At 41.9% G+C, this 21,746-nt stretch overlaps 1 protein-coding gene across 3 annotated transcripts in view; it reads left to right on the forward strand.

Moving 5' to 3' along the window:
• ST6GAL1 (ST6 beta-galactoside alpha-2,6-sialyltransferase 1) overlaps nt 1-21,746 on the forward strand; it is a 148,608-nt gene that overhangs the window by 102,830 nt on the left and 24,032 nt on the right. For all 3 annotated transcript variants that reach the window (XM_043874372.1, XM_043874373.1, XM_043874374.1), the window contains 3 exons: nt 6,918-7,047; nt 11,325-11,973; nt 19,813-19,910. In XM_043874372.1, the coding sequence (XP_043730307.1) occupies nt 11,376-11,973; nt 19,813-19,910 (696 nt within the window). In that variant the 5' untranslated portion in view covers nt 6,918-7,047; nt 11,325-11,375. The remainder of the gene's footprint in view (nt 1-6,917; nt 7,048-11,324; nt 11,974-19,812; nt 19,911-21,746) is intronic.

The following is a 21,746-nucleotide window of genomic DNA, read 5'->3' on the forward strand; positions in this document are numbered from 1 at the left end:
AGGTGGTGTAACCAACTGTGTAAAGTACGGCTGATGGGCTGAATAAGACAAAGACAGCCCTGAGCATCTGTTGGTAGCATGGAGTCATGGAGGTGTTTGGGATGTGGCAAGAGCAGTCTTACAGAGATTGAGGGCAGCTTGATGGAGGGGCTGCAGGTGAGAAGGGGAAGAGGGAAATTGGAAACAGTGTGTCCAGATATTTCTTTCAAGCAGTTTTACTGTAAAGGGGAGAAAAAGGTCTAGAGCTTTCATTGGAGGGACCGGGAAAAGGAGGTTATTTAGACCTCACGTAGTGGCTAAATAGGAGACTTCTGTATTGTCCTGTATCTTCTTTCAGTTAACTCCTCCAGTAAAACAGAAACACTATTGACCATAACTTTTTTGTTTTCAAGCTCTTTGAAACTCTCCTTAATCTCAAATGATGTTGTCTAAGAAGAGTCTGCAAATCACCCTCATTCCTTACATAGCTTAATTTGAATATATTTGAACAAAACAACATTGCATTTTTTTCATATTTGCTTAATTTTTGGCTGAATTATTTTAAAGTAAATTTCATTTCTACTTCAAACACATAGTTTTTTTCTAACTTAATCACATATATAATCATGATAATCCTATTATACCTAGCAAAATTAACAGTGATTTCTTAATATGATACCTAATCTATATTCAGATAACCCAGTTTGTTGCCAGTGTTGCTCTGTTCAAGCCAAAGGTCTACAGACTGCATGTGATTGTTGTCTTTTTTTAAGCTATTTAGTTTTTTTTTTTGTGTGTGTGTGTGTGTGTGCCCATTGACTTGATGAAACTAGTTCGGTTGTTCTATAGAGTGTCCCACTTTCTGGATATATCTGATAAATTAGGGTATCTTTTAACTTGTTCTTCTTTCTCTTGTATTTCCTAAAAAACTAGAATTGCATATACAGATTAAACATCTTGGATAAGAATTTTTCATAGGTGGTGCTATGTGCTTCACATTGTCTCATTTCAGAAGGCACAAACTATTGAGGTGTTCTGTTGTTAGTGATGCTAAGACTGATCTGGGTCAGGCGGTGGTTGCTTCAATTAGGAGAGTTTTTTTTTTGAAGATAGGAGAAATAATAGCATAGCTATATGCTGATGATCTTTGACAGAAGGCTATCTATTGATGCAGAAGAAAAAAAGAGGGATTTTTAAGAACGTCCTTAAGTAGACAAGAGTGTGTAGAATCTATGGGAAAAGTTGGACATTGCAAGTGTTGAATGCAGCCAATTTATTCATAGTAATGAGATCATTTGGGCATAAGTGCAGATAAGGTGAGCAGCTGTTGTACAAAGGCATGTGTGTGAAAGTTTGTTCTGTGAATAAGTAGCAAGTTCATCAGGTGAGGGTAAGATGAATTTCTAAGGGAGGAAGTCATACAGTCCTCTAGGAGAGTGGCAGATGAATTGACTGGAAATGTAGCATCTCATTGCTATGAAGCATCAAGGAACTACTTGCAGTTAGCAGTGATGAACCTCAAGTGAAATCAGTAAGCATCGTTGTGTGATTTTCTTTAACCACGTTCAGCTGCATATTTGCAGGTTGCAGTAGCCCAGAGAGCTGAATTTAACCAGACTTGGGGTTTATCCAGCCATGCATGTTGCGAGAGGTCAGTTGAATGACTGACCAGGGAATCTGAGGTGGATAGAAAGGAAAGGGAGGGCAGGGAGGAAGTGAGAGGCAGTGAGAAGGTGGTCGGATCAAACCCAGAAGACTGTTGGAGTTAGGTACTGGTTGGACTAAGCTGCAGAGATGAGAGTGGTGATGAGAGAGAGGATACCTGAAATCGAGACTATGAAGGGAGCATATTTTTTGGAAATGACAAGGTCAAAGATATAACCTTGGACTGCGTTGCTGAGGTCACAGCCTTTGGAACTGAGGAGATCAAAAAACTGAGAGACCAGTTGTTGTTGTTCAGTCATGCGCTTGTGTCCAACTCTCTGTAGCCCCATGGACTGCAGCACGGCAGGCTTCCCTGTCCTTCACTGTCTTCCAGAGTTTGCTCAAACCCATGTCCATTGAGTTTATGAGGCCATCCAACCATCTCATCTTTTGTTGTCCCCTTCTTCTGCCTTCAATCTTCTCAGCATCAGGGTCTTTTTCAGAGTTGGCTGTTTACATCAGGTGGCCAAAGTATTGGCGCTTCAGCTTCGGCACCAGTCCTTCCAATGAATATTCAGGGTTGATTTCCTTTAGGATTGACTGGTTTAATCTCCTTGCTGTCCAAGGGACTCTCAAGAGTCTTCTCCAGCACCGCAGTTCAAATGCATTAGTTCTTTGGTGCTCAGCCTTCTTTATGGTCCAACTCTCACATGCATACATGACTCTTGGAAAGACCATAGCTTTGACTGTGTGGACCTTTATTGGCAAAGTAATGTCTCTGCTGTTTAATACACTGCATAGGTTTTCATTGCTTTTTTTCCAAGGAGCAAGTATCTTTTAATTTCATGACTGTAGTCACTCTCCACAGTGATTTTGAAGTCCAAGAAAAGAAAGAGACCAGGGGACTAGAATAATTCTGTAAGTGGATATTAATGCTATGAACAGTTACAATAGAAATAGTATTGAAAAGAATTATAGTAAGCCAGGAGCTAGCATATTCAAGGAATGAGGAAGAGTATCCTGGGTGGAGGAGAAGGTGGGCAGTAGGCAGTGTGGCCTTCACAGGGTTGTCATGAGGATGAAATGAGTGGGTGCCTGTGTTGGAGTTCCCAGCACTGAGCATAGGCTCAGCAAGCATTACTGGTTTTCATTTTGAGTCTGTATGAATCTGGAGATCAAAGCTTACACCACCGAGTTTATTTTTGCAAGTAGGTTGATTGCTCTTCATTTTAAGACCTTTCTAAGAGGCAGAGCTGCTCACACAGCCACATTCGACCTGGGGAAGTGGTGAATTTCCTGTCATTCAGCACGTTCAGCAGGCAGAATGAACATCTGCCAATGACAGTGCTGTAAAGGGGACTCTAGCAATTGAAGGTGATGGGTAGGGAGATGGTGGGGGTGATTCTAAAAATTGAAGGGCTTGGGGAGTGGGGAGGAGAGGTGTCAGAGCTAGATTTTTTCACTCAAACATGACTGAGCACTTCTCAGTTATGGCGCAGAGTCTGGCTAGGTGCAGGGGGGCCAGAGATAGATCTTACAGGCTGGGACAGAGCTGCAAACATGTGGTCTGGTGAGAGCCAGCATAGGCATGGCAGAGCTGTGACGATCTCTGTGGTGTCAAGAAAGGCTTCAAAGTCCAGGGGCACTTGAGCTAGTAGAGGAGGTTCAGGGGGGAGGATGTGGTCCCATGTGAACAGGGTAGGAAAGGACATTTCAAGCAGAAGGAGCTCTCTGGGGAGGACTGCAAATGTATGGAAGAGCATGAGGCATTTGGAGTGCTACAACTGAGTTACTCTGGGCAAATCACTCTTCTTTCTTGTCTCAGTCTCCCCATTTATAAAATGGGGATAGCAGTGGTATCCTCTCAACCATGGGATGGTGAGGAGGGCGGGATGGTGAGGAGTAAATGAAGTGATGTGATAATTTTTGTCATAGTTCCTATTGCAATCCCTTTGGGTGTCTTATCTAACTTGATTATTTAAATAATCCCGTGATAGGGGCTCTGTTATTATTATTACCATTTTACAGATTTAAAAAACTGCTTCCTAGGGTTGAACAGCTTGTCCAAGGTCATATAAACTGGTGAGAGGCAGTTTGAACTCTTTCCCAGCTCAGTCTAATTCCAGAGTCCTTACTCTTAACTCTTAAGCTACAGTCAGGGCTTTGCATATAGCTAGTATTACACACTTGGTAACTATTATTGTCATGAGTGCTAAAGTGTCTCTCCCAGAGAGTTGAGGATTCTATTACTGACTGCTTCTGTAGCTGGTTGACGATCACCACTGCTAGTATCTCATGACCAGCAGTGACTATTTTTGGAAGGCCCTCACCATTTATGGTACATAGAGATCAACAGTTATACCACTTGTTTCAATTTGTTGATTTTTAGAAATCAAGAATCAAGAGTGATTTTTAATTTCCTTAAAGGGCAAGTTGTTCCAAGTAAATGTGATGTGAGGGAGGAAGAACTGGGTTTGCTGTACTCCTCTGATGTCTGTGCAATGAACCCAAACACAGGTCTCATGCCCCAGCATTGAGGGGGTGGCAGTGAGGTGGCAAATAGAGGTGAGAGTGGCATCCTAAGTGCCGTGACTGCCCAGAGTGTTGTCTTTGAGGCCGCTGAGCAGGAACTCTGTCCATCAGTGGTGCCTGTGGTAATCATAGACCTCTAAAGGATGGGCAACACTTCCCTCACTCACTCATTCATTCATTCAACAAATAGTCCTTGTTTGTTGTTGTCTAATCACTAAATCATGTCCGACTCTTTGTGATCCCATGGACCACAGCCTGCCAGGTTCCTCTATTCATGGTGTCGGGGGAGTTTGAAATTTCCTTGGTTCTGTCTTGTCACAACAAAAATTTGAAGCAACAAACTGCCCAGTGTTACAGCCCCTTGTAATTACCTCAGATGGACCAGTGTTACAGCTCTGTGTTAGAGCTCAGTTTTATTTCTAAAGCAAAGGAAAATACATCCTCAAGGCATGAGGGCGGGTCAACCCAAGAGACACAAAGAGAAGAGAAGCCCCCAGCCCAATTTTGGCTCCTCTTTTTATATGTTTTTTCTCCTCCCCTTTTTATATGTTTTTCTTCCTCCCTCTGGGCCTGCTCTATGTAAATTGGGCTAGCCAGGAATGCTGTTTGTTTTACCTGAGGTCCTCACTCGGTCCTGGACTTTCCTTTGTTCTATTTTTTGTGGGCTTTTCCCTTGTCTTTTAGCCACTGCCATTCTGGACTCCTTTTTCCTATTCTAACTACCTAACAATGGGATTTCCTAGGCAAGAATATTGGCGTGGGTTGCCATTTCCTCCTCCAGGGGATCTTCCCGACCCAGGGATCGAACCCATGTCTCATTGAGTATCTCCCATATGCCAGACATGCACCTGTGCACCGAGGGTAGTAGTGAAGAACCAGCACTTACAGGGTTCACGTTTTTAGTAGAAGGAGACAAATGGTAATCCAATAATAATATGAATGCTTGCATAATCACAAACCCCTCTCCCTCACCTCAGAGGAAACTTGTATGACTTGAAAAGAAGGCTAGCTATCAGAGGCAATTTTTGGACTGTACCAGGAGGCTGCTAGGGAGCCAGTGCTTTGCTAAATGGATAAGGGGAGCCCTGACTGTTTTTTGACGAAGAGCAGAATGGCACTTCTCACTTCTGTCCTGTCAATCACACCCAGGCTCTGCTTGCCTGCCTCCTGGTCATGAAAAGCTTAGACACCCCCAGCCTAGATATTTGAATATGTAGAACTTTTAGTCACACTGATGTATGTACAGGTAACATTTTGTTTCACTTTCTTTGTTATAATATTTTAAGCATTTTATTTCATGTTGCTACATAAAATTCATACACCATTATGTATATATTCTATCTGATTGTAAGTACCATAGTTTAATTATTTCGCTATTGTTGTAAGCTTAATTTTTAATTTTAGATTTTTTTCACCATTATAAATCTCTTTGAAACTGAAATCTGTTTTTTCTTTTTGCACATGCACATTGCTTCATAAAATTCATTCTTTGTCTCATGAATCTTCTTCCAATTCTCACCAAAGCTGTGTAAGGTAGGGAATTATCTTATATGTGAGGAAACAGAAATATACAACTTTTTCCCCTTGAAATTATTTATTCAATATTATTTCCTGGGAGTACAATAACTTGGTTCATAGTCATAAGCTCTTAATTCTTTGGTGTGATTACTTTCTAAAAAAGTTAAATTAATTTCTACTGCTCTCTTGAAATATACCAATTTCATTATAATCTGCCTGTCAATGAGTATTATCATTTTGAAAACTACTGGTTAAAGTTAATTTTATAAACTAGTATCTTAATGTCCCAGTTACCTCTTTTGGGTTTCTCCCAAGAGTAATCATAATTTCATATGTTCATTAATGGTATTTTCTGTTTTGTGATTTGTTTGCTCATGTTGATTGCCTGTTCATTTTTAAAGGCATTTATGGTGAAAATTTCATACACCTTGAGCCTTATTTTCCTTTTTATTACAATATTTTTATTGTATAGAAGTTGGAATTTTCATGCAACTATTAAGTTTTCCTTTGTTATTTTTCTATATTCCATCAGAAGGAAGAAAGCTAACAAGTATAGAGTTCTATTTTTAGCTTCTAAAACATATTTTTATAATTTTTTCTAACTCTTAAGAGTAATGATGTATACTTCAGAAATTTTTCGATATACAGAAATTTATAAAAAATGAAAATGCTCATTACTCCTTATTCTACCTTCCAGGTATGTGTGTGTGTTGGTGTATACATTGGTGTAGTCTTTCCTCCTTCTCAGATTTGAATTAAAAATTTTTTTTCTGAATTTCAGTTAACATTATACTGATAGAACTTTCATATATCATATATCATTAAATATTCTTTGATAATAAATAACTTTTAAAAGGTCTGTTTAGAGTTCATTTTGGATGAACTGAATCCTGTCTTCCCAAAACTGCTATTTATGCATGCACAAACCAGCGACCAGACAATTCTTTCTTCCCAGGCTGGGAATGGTGTATGGTGCTTGCTTCATCTTTCTGTCATGTGCTTATTAGTATTGGACTATTTCTAGGATTTCTGTGCTGTTTATGAACCCAGAACATTGCATCTGTAATTGACTTTTGTCTCTCTCTCTCTCTCTTTTTTTTTTCTGAGCCCTTGGGGCTTCCTGGATTGAGCCATACCAGGGCCCACATTGGGGTTTAGCAGAGGTCCCTGACTATCTTTTTAATCTTTAACCTTGCTCCTCTTGAAAACTGGTGCTTAACTCTGTTTTACCCTCCTCTTTGTAGATGATTTTTGATCATCCTGAGAAGAACGAGCCTTGGCCTCCAGACCCAGTAAAACAGACATCCATGGAGAACAGTGCTCGTTCCTGAGGGCCTGGAGGGCTTGCAGCCCAGGAGGATTAGCTAGAAGCAGGTAAGGAACACCGGGAGGAGTGGGATGTGGAAGCAGCACAGGGGTCCATACTCTGTTTAGGAGAGGCACAGTGGAGTGCACTGGAAAAGAAGCCACAGGGGCTCAATGTCTGGCTACAGCTTTGCATTTTTCTTCATGTTTTTTATTTATTTATTTTCAGTCCCTAGTTTTGATAGGTGATTTGCCTACTTCTATAAACTATAAATATAAGATTTAAAGTTATTCTGTAATTTAATCTACCTTTTTAAAGCACCTACTCTGGCCAAGCCCTGCATGTGATACCCGGCATGTAGTGATATAGTGATATAGATGGGGAGCCCTCCTTTGGGATTTTCTTTCTGTTGGTTCAGTGTTGGCTTATTCTCTGTAGGTGATAATGTGAGTTGTTACTTATTCTTCTAGAAGCCAGGTGGGGGTTGTTAGTGTTCAATGATAAGTCCAGTCAACTCAAGAATCCTTTATTGAATACCCACTGTGTTCCAGGCGTGAGGGGTCACTGGAATTTCAGAAATGAGCCAGGAGGAGTCTCCCTCTAGCAGGGGGTCAGCATGAAAAGCAAACATTGCTGGGACTTCTCTGGTGATCCAATGGCTAAGACTTCATGCTCCCAGTGCAGGGGGCAGGGGTTTGATTCCTGGTCTGGGAACTAAGATCCCACACGTTGTAGAGCATGGCCTAAAAAAGAAAATCAAAAGCAAGCATTACTAAACATTAGAGACAAATAGCAGGGAGCAAGAAACAGTAGGGAAGGGGAGGTGGCCTCCACAGGAGCCCAGAAACGGAAAGGCTGTTTGGTTGCCAGACAAATGGACAAGGGGAGAGATTCCAGCAGTGCAAAGTACTAGAGAAGTAAGAAGGCAATCAGAGAAATGATTGAGAAATTAAAAACTTGGACTATTTTCCCAAAGAATTTGGGGGAAAATATTTACTATTCCTTTCCTTCAGTTTGGGCTGTTTAGATTAAACTGCTTCAGTCCGTGTCTCTCTGTAGCAGCTTGAGAGATGAGATTGACGCTCTAAGTCCCTCTGACCAGAGGGTCTAGCCAGTGATGGACTGGGAGCCTCAAAAGAGGATGGTGTTCAAGAGACCTGGGAGCCCTGACATGGGGTTTCAGATGAGTGCCCATGGCACTCATGACAGAGCACTGACCTTGAAGGCTGAGGTGCTCTTGAAGTTGTAAGACTGTATGGTTGAAGGTTTGGAGAAGTCTTCTTTCCCGGGAAACTCGACCTTTGAGGGCAGGGTTTGGCAGGAAGCCGAACATAAGCCCTTTTGAGTCTCGGCCCCGTGAGATAGTGAACCAGGTTCCACATCCCCGCCTCCTGTCTTATTTCACTTACACACATAAAAGTTAAGTCCAAACTCCATCATTACCAAATCGCTCACGCAACTTTGAAAATTATTTATGTTTACAAAATCATAGTTTCTTTAGTTATAAATGAAACTAATAAAATTTGCTCTGCTTATCTCACAGGGTTGTACTGGGTCTCATAAATCCAATTGCTGGGTCACCTTAATGGTAAAATAGTGCCCAGTAGCAGTGTCAGCACTGATAGTGAGGGTGTTTATTTTGTGATTGTCCAGCAGTTGTCTCGTTAGAGACCCTGAATTCTGAGTCTTAAGTCAACACTGACTTTTCATTGTACTTTTTCACATTGCCTGTCCATTAGTGCAAAAACCATGGACTTTTAGTCAGACAGATCTGGGTTGGAATTCTCAGTTATAAGTAAGCTCACCAAACTCAGGAGAAGAATAGAGGAAATAAGGACTGGCAAGGGTGTGGAGAACAGGAACCCTCATACACTGTTGGTGGGGGTGTAAATTTGTGTATCCACTGTGGAAAACAGTATGGAGTTAGCTTAAAAAATTAAAAATAGGACTACCATATAATCAAGGCAGTTCCACCCCTGGGTATTTGTCCTGGAAAACAAAAAGCTAATTCAAAAGATTTATGCATGCCAATGTTCATTGCAGAATTACCTGTAATTTATAATTGCCAAGATATGGAAGTATCCTGAGTGTCCATCAACAGATGACTGAATAAAGAGTATGTGATATATACATGTATATACACAAACACAATGGAATATTACTCAGCCATTAAAAAGAATAAAGCCGTACCATAAAACCTTGCATTTTGTGATATGGATGGACCCAAGGAGTATTACGCTAAGTGAAATAAATCAGAGAGAGAGACACACACAAATACTGTATGTTTTCACTTACATGTGGAATCTACAAAAACAAAAAACAGAAACACACTTATAGATACAGAGAACAAACTAATTGTTGCCAGAGAGAAGGGTGATAGGGGGAAGTGGGAAAAGGGAAAAGGGGGTTTGAGGTATAAATTACCAGTTATACTTCAGTGTGTTGGTGTGGTCTTGGCTGGCTGGCTAGAGTATCAGTTATTTAAATAAGTCACAGGGATGTAATGTACCGCATAGAGACTATCGTCAAAAATGTTATAATGGTACATAATCTATAAAAATATCAAATCACTGCTTTACACCTGTAACTAACTTTATAAGTGAACTGTACTTCAGTTACACACGACGAGGACCTGAAGTTCAGGTTGATGAGTCCTGGCCAGTGTTCCACTCCGTTGTTGTTTGCTGTCCCACATTGCCTCCACATGGCTCTCATGCCGGCAGGGCCTGGGGGCTGTGCTAACCTGTGCCTTTATATTTATCTAGTTCAAAGTCCGTGAATGCCCTTCTCCTTTGGTGTTCCCAGGACCAGTGAATGAGACAGGGCAGAGATGATTACTTCACAGAAACTGGTGCACAGAGGTCAAGAGACTTGCCTAAGGCCACCAAGAGTGGGGACAAGAAGCCAGGTTCTGTGATACCCACTTCAGTACTCCTACCACCTTATCTCTGATATCCTTAGGAGCAGGCTTCCTGGAAGTGGACTATAGATCCGTTTCTTTTTTTTTCTGAATTTTTAAAAATTATAGTATGGTTGATTACAATGTTGTGTTAACTACTACTGTATAGATTCTTAATCAGTTAGCAAAATCCTGGGGGTAGTTGCTTTGACTTATCATGGTAAATAAACCTAGTTACTTAGGGAATAAGTTAATGTTTTCCAGAAGATACAGACATTATTTGAACTCAAAGTTCTTCAATTTTCCGTTCAGTTTGACAATAAATTCTGGGAAAGCAAAGTAGGTCTTTACTCAGATATAAAGGGGCCTATTCAGGCTCTATTTAATTTGTGAAGTCCATTTTCTAGAACTTTCAGCATCCTGGACATGATGCAGTAAAAGGGTCATGGGTTAGGAAAGCAAGTGCACTTGGATTTGAATCTCAATGCTACTATTTAAGCAGTTCTGTGATCCTAAGCATTTCTCTTAATTTCTCAGAGCCTCAGGTGGTTAATCTATAAAAATGGAGATTATGGCACCATCATGGTTGGTGATGGTCAGGGCTTTTCTGCACAGTTCTGGAGATGCCCTTCATGTTAGGTTATTATTAACGTGGTGCTCACTGATATTCTGTATCATGATGCCCCCTGGTTTATGATGAAATTAAATGAAATAACCTCCTATGTGCTTAATGCATTTTTGTTTTCATTTCCTTAACTGGTCACATATCTGCTATCTTATTAGGAGAGCCCATCTTCTGCTGTGAGGAGAGTCAATTTCCTGCCACGTGCAGAACTCCATAAACCTGAATGTTCTATTGCGAAGCTAACCCTTGGCTTTCTTCTCGCACAGGAATCTAGCACCAGAGCCCTTAGAGAGATGCACCATGCACCTACCACACTTTATGGTGAGAGGTCTCTTCCTGGCAATTTTAAAAGGAGGCCAGGCCTTTTTATGGAGTTTGGCTTCCTGTGCCAGACACGTCAGCCTGCTCTGCAGTTTTCTTTTAGTTTTTCAAGCATGTATGCCTTCCTTGAACAAATAGTGTGAGGCCCTAGGAACTGAATGTGTAAGTTGTGCTTCCCAACCTCAGGAAGCTCAGAGAGCAATCAGGAAGCCAGACTGAGACAACAGGAAACTAAGATTCAGGGAGCACAAAGGTGTGGTGGGCAAGTCCTCAGAGCGCTCATGGCTCAGAGGGGAAGACGAGAGTGTCTGAGCATGACTTTCTACATTTCAAGCCCAAACTGAGGGTGATTTTTTTTTTTTTTTTTTTTTATACTTGCTTACACGGGAGATAGGCATGGGCTGGAATTCAGTCCTCATCACTCTAAAGCCATTTCTCAGCTCATCATCACTTTTGACTGTTCTTTACATCACTTTCTGCCTTGTCTCACTTTTTTTTAGGCATATTTTCCTGCTCAGAACAGCACGGTGTCCTCGAACACATCTTTCATTATGACTCGCACCAGCTTGAAGAAAAAATTCTTCAGCTGCTGTGTGCTCATCTTTCTCCTGTTTGCGATCATCTGTGTGTGGAAGGAAAAGAAGAAAGGGAATTTCTATGAGTTCCTTAAACTGCAGAACAAGGAATTCCAGCTGTTGCAGGGCCTGGAGAAACTGGCTGTGAGCTCTAGTTCCCAACCTGTGTCCTCAAGCAGCACCCACAACCCCCAGAGGAGCAGCCAGGCACTCAGCGGTCCCAAGGCCAAGTTGGAGACTACCTTCCAGGTGTGGGACAAGGACAGCTCCTCCAAAAACCTTATCCCCAGGCTGCAGACTATCCGAAAGAATTATCTGAGCATGAACAAGTACAAAGTGACATACAAGGGGCCAGGGCCCGGGGTCAAGTTCAGTGCAGAGGCCCTGCTTTGCCACCTCCGGGACCACGTGAACATTTCGATGATAGAGACCACAGATTTTCCCTTCAACACCTCTGACTGGGAGGGCTACCTGCCTCAGGAGGACATTAGGACCAAGGCGGGGCCATGGGGCAGGTGTGCTGTTGTCTCTTCAGCAGGATCCCTGAAGTCCTCCCGGCTGGGTCGAGAAATAGGTGGGTTCTGCCGTGTGGAGACTGTTATCTGACTGGCCAGGGCTCATTTGGACCATCTGGGCACATGGACAGGAGTGGGGACTAGCAGTCCCAGTATGGCTCGTGGACTGGGGCAGCCGCCCAGTCGGGGTTCTCAGATGTGCTTCATGAGTCAGAGGCGGCCAGGGGGCAGCGGAGAGAATGGGGACCCAGTCTTCCAGCAGCTTTATTAATTCGAATAGCTCTATTTTGATCCATCTTAAATTCTGGTGTCTTACAGAAAATTTTGTTTGAAAAGAAAGTTCCTTTGCTACCAAGAAGCAAAACACTGCATTAACATTTAAAAATATTTAAAACATAGATTTCTACTTTATCTTCAGGTCCTGAAATTCTATAATTTACTGATTAATTAGCAACTAATTATCTCTTTTGGCCTCAATGACCTAACTAATTTTTAGTTTTTCTCTTTGAAAGGAATTAATTGGGGATTCTGGACCAACTTCAGGAGGTTCACAAATCCCTAAAATCATATGAAAAATATGTGCTGTTTATGTGTGTTTAACATGTGTATTTGTATAATTCAGCCTGCATTTTTCCGAAGAGAGAGTCCATAGCTTTCTGTTGTATCTCAAAGGGGTCTGTGACCCCCAAAATGGTTAAAAATCACTGATGAGAATATATAAATTTGCTTTTCCCGAAATTTTTCATAGTTAATAAGGATAGACAAATTAGGGTTAACATATACACTATATGAAAGAGATAAACCAACAAGAACTTGCTGTATAACATAGGGAACTATTCTCAATATTTTATAATAACCTATAAGGGAAAAGAATCTGAAAAAAAGTATATATATATATATTTTGTGGGCTTCCCAGGAGGAAGCTATTGGTAAAGAACCCGCCTGCCAGTATAGGAGGAATAAGAGACTGGGGTTTGATCCCTGGATTGGGAAGATCCCCTGGAGGAGGAAATGGCAACCTACTTCGGTATTCTTGCCTAGAGAATCCCTTGGACAGAGGACCCTGGTGGGCTATGGTCCATAGGGTCACACAGATTTGGACATGACTGAAGTGATGTAGCATGCATATATATGTATATGGTGTGTGTGTGTATATATATGATTCACTGTGCAATACACCTGAAGCTGATGCAACATTGTAAATCAGCTATACTTCAGAGGCTCAAGGGGGAGGGGATATATATATATATATATATATATAAAATTATGACTGATTTGTGCTGTTGCACGACAGAGACCAACACAACACTATAAAGCAATTATCCTCTAATGAAAAAATAAAAAACTATACTTCAATAGAAATAAACTTAAAAAAGTAGAAAGTTTATCCAGATTTGTAAACATGTATACAGCACAGAGCTATGGATTTGCTTAACATTCCTTAGTTCGATTGTCCTGAGAGAATGTGTTTTCCATGATTGTGAAATGAATTAGGCTAAAGAAAGCAAAGCACAGGAGGCCTAGCTCTTCTGTTAGGCCCTGGAAGGTACTGGAGCAGGTGAGGTCATACGTCTCCTTTTTTATTTCCTTCATATGACTGCCAGGAAAAATGGTCTAAAACTGAGCACAGGCTCTCAAAAGAAGTAAAGTAGACCCAAATTAGATTCTCTAGAGCAGAAAGAAGTGATGAGATCATATTTTATACTTCCCCAAATGGGCAACACTTAGGAATAAAAGCTGCCAAGATAACCAACCCCACCCCAACTTTTGCTTTTGCTTTTTTTGGTTTCTTTTGGGTTTCATTTTCTAGAAGCTAAATGTAATTGGTTTTTATTTCATCTCTAATGGAACTAGATTTCTTTCTTCCTTCCCCAATTTTTCTCTTTAATGGTAATGTTTAGAATATTCCAGGTGTTAGCTGATCCTCTTCTTCAAGTCACCATTGCCTGCCTGGCTGGAATTGTGTTGAAGTTTCAGGTAGAACCTAATACTTCCATGAATTGGAACTATAATCTTTATTTTTATGTACTTCATAAAACATTGGAGGGGTTTAACTAAACTTTAAAATAATCTTTTTCTATAGATTGCAGTTATCATTTCAACTATGTGATTCCATGGAAGGACTTAGATCCTGAGATCTAACAAAAATCGTGTGCTAGACTTCAAATGTTCTGCCTTTTATTGGGTATTTCCTTTGGGCATTTAGTCTAACAAATAAGAAATTAATTCATGTATTCTTTTATTCCCACGGATTCATCAACAGTACCAAATAGGAACTTAGAATACAAAGAGGAAAGCAAGAGGAAAGGCCTTATGTTAAAGGCCTCTGAGCTTGCCAGGCCCACAGCCTTCCCATCACACCTGGATGTCCAGCTTATTCCCAACTGTTGAACATATCAGATAGTTTCAAATTGTTTGCTCTTAAAAATAGTACTGCTAATGAGTTTTTTGTGAAGATAAATTAAGTGACTACTACTGCCCTCCAAAGGGGAAATACCCTTAGGAGTAGGGCTAGAAGACCAAAGTAACATGTTTTAGGGGTCTTTTTCTGGTGCATTACCAAACTGCTTATCAGAGGAACTGTAACAAGCTGTTGTGTCTCTGGCAGTCCCACAAACCAGCCAACGGTGGGCATAGTCACTTTTAATTGTTTTTGATACATACACATGTAAAGTATCTTAGATTTGTTTGAATATTCATTTCAAGCAGTAGCACACTTAACAAATATTATAACCAATAGGAGTAACACGTATGGCGCACCTGCTGTGTGAGTGACAAGCCTTGCTCTTTTAATCCTCCCAGTAATCCCACGAGGTAGGTACAATTATTGTCCCCATTTTACTGATGAACTAAGTGTTAACACTCAGAAAGCTTACACAGCTGGTTGATAGTAGACTGGGACTTGAAACTGGGGTGTTTGATTCCAAGGCCCCCACACTTAGCCTAACCTCTTCTTTTGTGCCCCATGGTGATTGTAATTTTATAATAATGAATGGATCCCTTGTCAGGTTAAAATAATCACTTCATATTCTTCCTGATTTTCTCTCCTAGAAGAGAGGAGAAGAACATTCTGAGACAAAAGTAAGAAGCAAAGGCTGCCTGGAAAAAAAAAAGGGCAGAGCATGTTTAAGCATCACAAATAACCCTGTTTGGCTGGGAGGTAGGGTCTCACAGGGTGAAGAGGGCTGAGAAATGAGGCTGGAAGGGTAGTTAGGGTTCAGTTCTTAGAGGAAGTTGACTGTCATAATAAGGACTTAGAATTTGGTTCTTTAAGCCATGGAGAGGCCTGGGAGGTTTTAAGCTAGCAAATGATGGGATCATGTGTGTTTCAGAGAGATTTCATATGTCTCTGAGTCTCCTTGTCTTGGGATTGCAATCTAATCTCTCTGCTGTTAGGGGCTATTGCCACATCCAATGAGAAGTGCCAGGCCTGTTGAGGAGTGGTAGTGGTGGCAGGAAGAGAAGGTTTGACTTGAGAGGCATGGTGAGGTAGAAGAGACAGAACTTGGTTCTAATTAGACATGACCTTGAGTGAGTGGTAGAGGCCAGGGTCTCTGGCCTGGGAGCAGGCTCTATCATATCACCAGGAAGCATTCTTCTGGAGGAAGATAGGTTCCATTTTGGATGTTCTAAGTCTGAAGTGTTTGTGGGTATCTATGCAGTTGGGTATTTGCTTGCAGGGAAGTGTAAGGGTGGGAGATTAAAGAGTCATTTGTTTCAAGGTGATAGTTATAATCCAGAAAAGAAGACTGATGAGAAAACCTAAAGCAAAGTTTACATTTGAAGGGCAAGGAAATAACAGGGACAAGCCAAAAAAAAAAAAAGGAAAAAAGAAAAAATCAGAAGGACCAGTAGGAAGGGCTGAAGTGAAGCAGGTGTATTGCATGATGGAAGGCAAAAGTGGGTGGAGTTTGGGCACATTTTGGGGCAGGTGGAGTTCCTGGGCAAAGTGATGACTGGGAAGACACCCTTGGATATTGAGTAGCTCAGACAGCATGATTATTTATATCAGGGTTCAGCAAACTTTCCCTATAAAGGGCCAGATGGCAAATATTTTTGAAGACATACAGTGTCTCTTAAAATGACTGTGCTATTTTAGTGCAAAATCAACCACATGCATGCATACATGCTCATTTTCTCAGTCATGTCTGATTCTTTGTGACCCTGTGGACTGTAGATGGCCAGGCTCCTCTATCCATGGGATTCTCCAGGCAAGAATACTGGAGTGCGTTGGCCATTCCCTTCTCCAGGGAATCTTCCTGACCCAGGGATCGAACCCATGTCTCCTACATTGCAGGCGGATTCTTTACCATCTGAAAATCAACCACAGACAGTAATAAATGAATGTATCTGGTTATGTTCCAATAAAACTTTATTTACAAAGATGAGACAGGTCAGATTTGCGCTGTGGGCCATAGTTTGCCAATCCCGATCTGTGTCATATCTAGTTTTCCTAGTCGGAATCAAAATGTGGTCTTCCATACATGGTTATATGATTCATTAAGCTCATTGGAAAATATAAAAAAATATTTGGTCCAAGTAGTGGTAAAATTTCTTTCACCATAACTTCTAGCTATTTGGAGTTATTATACCTGGACACAGATTTTGATATATTTATGAATTTACTGACAAACTGATTCTGTTGAATTTTCTAAGCATGTAGTATGTCACATGCATATCATGGTGTACTTCTTCCTTTTCTAATTTGCATCTTTTTCTGTGTTCTAATTCTAAGTTAAAGAGAAGTGGATTCCCTTGTTTTCTACAGCCTTCCTCCTTCAAGACTTATTTGCTGGGAGCCCAGTAGCTGTGGATTTCTCCTGGTGATTTCCTGAAGACCTATTTGAGACTGAAAGTTTTTAGGACAGTTTGGCAAATAAGAATCTAATCCCTTTTTTTATGAGCTTAAATTTAGTGGTCTGTTTTAAAGTTTTCTTCTTTGATTTTTTTTTTTAATCTTAGAATAAAATTCAAACTTCATGCCTTCATACCACAGCCTGCATGATTTACTTTCTTCCAGCCTCTTCCACTGCATCTTTTATTTTTTTCTTTCCCTCACTTACTTGTTCCCAATTAAGTCCTTACCCTCCTTAGGGTCTTGACACTGCTTTGTCCTCTGGCTGGAATTTACTTTCCTGGACCCTTCCCATATATATGTATATTTTTTTCAGATTCTTTTCCATTATAGGTTACTATTTTGTTCCACAGTACTAATCACAATCTGTAGTTATCTTGAATATAGGTTGTTGTGCTTATTCATTGTCTTTCTCTTTACAGTGGCTTTCAAGGCCTCTAAGGGCAAGGACCTTGATTTCTTGCTCACAACCATTGTCTCTAGTGCTAGGCAGAGCGTAGGTGCTTAATCAGTATTTATTGAAAGAACAAAAACATTTTCCTTTTTCATGGTCAGTCAATGACCTATCCCAAGCCTCCTGTGGTGGATGTTCTCTATCTGCCACTCCAAATCCATTCTCCACCCTTTCCTGGGAAGTAGAAATATAGACTGTGTCACCTGGGCGTTCTTGCCCTTTTGGCTTTCATTTGGAACTAGACAGTGGAAGAGGGCTTCCTAGGTGGTGCTAGTGATAAAGAATCTGCCTGCTAAGCAGGAGATACAAGAGATGTGGGTTCAGTCTCTGGGTTGGGAAGATCCCCCAGAGAAGAGCATGACAACACACTCCAGTATTCTTGACTGGGAAATCCCATGGACAGAGGAGCCTCATGGGCTATAATAGTCCAAGGGGCTGCAGAGAGTTGGACACAACTGAATGACTAAGCATACAGATAGTGGAAGCACTGGCGCAAATCTGAGACTAAGAAGAAGGAGAGTGAGGCGGAGTATCTGTCTCCTCTCCCCAACCCCCTCCCCGTCCCATCTCTCCTCTTAGAGTGAGTGCAGACTGCTTCTCTTCCTTGACTAAAAGTTTCAGTCCCTTTCAGGTTCTCTGAGTCCTGCTTGCTTCCTTTTCCTTCCAGGCCCGAAGGTCAGAGGAGAGGAGGAAAGAGAGGTTGTGGTAATGATTCCCTTTGTGGTTCCCACCAGGTGGCCTCCTGCTGCCTTCAGTGTAGAGGTGGGGTTCCCTGCCGTATCCAACCCCGGGGTATGGTCCCATTCCTTGTTTGATTTCTACCTCATTAAACTCCACCCACAACTCTGTAAAGTCCTTTTATTTGATTCTCAATGACTGCAATTGAGCCTGCCATTCTTATCTACTGGGACTCTCAGATTAATGATTTATTCACCTGTGAAATGGGAAAGTTGACTGAAGTTTCTAATGCATCAGCATTTCTAGCATGGTTACTGCTGGTCACTTTTGAAATCAGTCACATATTTCAGCAAAACTGATTGCAATCTGAGTTGTGTAAAGATAAATTTACTGCTCCATTTGTGGTTCTCTGTGCCTGTCCTGTTATTTGATAATGTCTAGACTATGAACATCTTATGCAACTTTTTAAAAAATTTATTTTTAATTGGAGAATAATTGCTTTACAATGTTGTATTGGTTTCTGCTGTAAAAGAACGTGAATCAGTTTTTTTATACGTATATCTCCTTCCTCTTGTGCTTCCATCCTATCCCCAACCCCCATCCCACCCATCTAGATTGTTACAGAGCACTGGGCTGAATTCCTTGTGTTATACAGCTAGCTAGCTATTTTACACATAATTGTGTGTGTATATATATGTGCCAATGTAACTTTTAAACCATTTTGATAAAATTTTTTCCCTAGGATTGAGGATAGGGTTGTTTTTGTGAAAGAGATATCTAGATTGCTGAGGTGTAGGGATACAAAAAGAGGGAGGCTTTCATCCCTTAATTCTGTGTATATTCTCCTTTAGACCCTCTTACATTGAGCCAAAATCCACTCCTACCCTTCTCCTGATGCCACCTTTGTGCATGAAGAACCATCCAAAATCAACCCCTCACAGAAAGAAACTGAATAGAGGTTTGGGCTGACCTCTAAATCCTGTGCAGACTTCAGTGGTGAACTGAAGCTTGTTTGATCACGTAACCTTGAAAGGAGCTCTCATAGGATCAGAGAGGCTCCAGGTTAAAATGGATCTTAGACGTCATCAGTTCCTTCCCCCATCAGATTGGTCATTGCGGGTAGAGAATCTTCTCCAAGTCTTCCAAACACCGCTTGAACAGCTACAAGGACAGAGAATGAGAGCCGGGGAGTGAGTAGATTTTTAAAAAGATGATTTATTTGATCTTGGCTGGATTTAAGATTTTGTTCCTGACAAAGAGCCTTTTTTTTTTTTTTAAATAGAAAACGTGGGGTTTAGTTTAGCTCTATGACTTCTCATTCCACCTCTTCCAGCACCCAGGTTTGTGACCCCTCCAGGGCCTTGGATTCCTAACAGGAACACTTAGGGAGCTGTCTCACATGTCACAGTGCACTGCTGTGCTATGCCCAGCCAGCTTCTCAGAGTGCCATGGGGATACTCTGCACTTGTGGGTTAAGCCAAGCTTATGGTAGGATCTTTGATTTTCTGATAAGGATAGAAGTATGACCTACGGGTAATACCAAGAGAATGTCTGGTTTGCTCCTTTGGTAACTGGAATAGTGATTCACTGGGGGTAATGCACTGGCCCTGTCCACGTGGCCCCTGTGCATCACTGAATGGGTTTCAGGAACACCAACGTACGGACCTCTTTAGCCTTCGCAGTGGCTGGGCAGACAGCTGGTGATCTCTGTCTGTGAACCTGACCTGACTGTGCCATACAAATACGGTCACTGTCCCATGTGTATCATGAGGACATAAAGATCAGGAAGTATTATTCCCTTGCCCTCCTCTTCCTTCTGCCCTCCCTCCCTCCAGACCTTCTCTCTCTTTGCATACTGCTGATGTTCACACTGTCATCACTGCTGATGTGTTGTTTCCTTGTGGTTTCTAGATGATCACGATGCAGTGCTGAGGTTTAATGGGGCACCCACAGTCAAATTCCAACAAGACGTGGGCACGAAAACCACCATCCGTCTGGTAAACTCTCAGGTAAAACTTCTTCTGTGCAGAAATTCATACTTCCACAAACATGGGTGGTGCTGAGTAGAGTGCCGCCATCAGCACAGAGACTCTGCAGGTAGCCTGTCTGCCATCGAAACCAGCGCTGCCTCTTGTGAGCTAAAGAATCGTGTATATGTTACTGCTGCCTCTCTGAAGAGGGGAGAATGATTGTGCCTCCACAGGGTTGTTGTGAGGAAGGAGTGAGAAGATCCACACGAAGCACGCAGTGGTGGGCACTTATGTGTCAATGTTATCTACTCTGATATTTACATGTGCAGAACTGAGGTGGCTCTGGAGGGTACATTGGTGAGTGAATCAGACTCAGCCCTGCTCTCATGTAACTTACAGATACAGTCCAGCAGTCATACAGATGAATATAAAGTTACAACAGACAACTACAAGGAAGAGGGTCAAGGTGCCACCAGAACCCAGAAAGGGGAGTTGTCCCTAGACAGGGAAGTCAGGAGGAGCAAGGAGGTGTCTTCGCTGTGTGGAGGAGTAAGGGGTCATGGTGAGAAGTGTGGGAAGAGGCAATGGCCTGGGGAAGGTCCTGTGTGGAAGGGGACAGGGGGGCACCAGGACCCAGAAAGAGGTGAGAGTCTCGGGGGGTGTGGTGGGGGACATGTAAAGGGGGACGGGGCTGAAGATAAGAAGGAGCTTGGCCATGGTGCTTATCTTCTTCTTTGATGCATGCCCACACTTGCATTTTGTAAACATCCCTGGCTTCCAGTGGTCACTGCAGTGGATGCAGTGGGTCCAGTGGATGGCAAAACACATTTAAGAGGCTCTTGCAACCATGCGGACTAGAAATGCTGGCAGTTACACCAGAGTGGACATGAAAGTGACTGTGAGGAATGATGGATTTGAGAGCTATTACATGTGTGCAGATGACAGGCTCTGTGTGGGGCTGAGTGTGACAGGTGAAGGGAGGAGGCCCCAGATGCACCTGGGCTTCTGGTTTGTGTAACTGGCCAGCTAGAGTCTCTGAGACTGGAAAGAGTACTTGGAGATGTTTTGGGTTGTGAGGGGCTTGGTCAGAGAGGGGCCAGAGATAAAAAAAAATATATATCTTCTGGATATGATTGATCTGAGCTGCCTTTTATGTATCTGTGAAGAGAGGTCAAGTTGTGCAAATGAGACTGGAGGTCAGTGGGAAGGTTTGGACTGCAGATGAGGATTTGCAAACCATCTCTGTCTATGTGGCAACAAACAGTGGGGCCAAATGAGAGCATTGAAGAGAGTGTAAAGAGAAGAAAAGTCCATGCTGGAGCTTTGGGCAATAAGAGCAGTAAGAAAGAGGTCAGCGCCATTAGATTCTGCTTAAAGGCCAATTTAGATGAAGATTGAAAAGCATCATTCTCTCCTTAGCAAAATGGAGGCCACTGTTGGCCTCAGCAATAGCTAGGTGATGAAGGGAGAGTGATAAAGCCAGAAGCCAGACTGGAGTCTGAGGAGAAGTGAGATGGGTGGAGGATGGCAAATATGGAGGGTTCCTTCAAGAATTCTGGTTCTGAAGGGCAGAGAGAAATAGAGCAATGGTTGTAGAGAGAGTTGAGGGTTCCAGGGCTCGTTTTTGTTCTTTTCATGTTTTACATTAGAGAGAATTGAGCATGTTTAAAAATCAGTGGAAAGACAGTCACAAAAGGACAAATACTGTATGCTTCCACATACATGTGGTCCCTGGAGTAGTCAAACTCATAGAGACAGGAAGTAGAATGGTGGTTGCCAGGGCCTGGCAGGAAAGAGGAATTTTTGTTTAATGGATATAGAGTTCTAGTTTGGGAAGATGAAATAATTCTAGAGATGGGTGGTGTGTACCAGTTT

This window comes from Cervus elaphus, chromosome 19, assembly GCF_910594005.1.
Source record: "Cervus elaphus chromosome 19, mCerEla1.1, whole genome shotgun sequence".
In the NCBI taxonomy this organism is placed as follows: domain Eukaryota; kingdom Metazoa; phylum Chordata; class Mammalia; order Artiodactyla; family Cervidae; genus Cervus; species Cervus elaphus.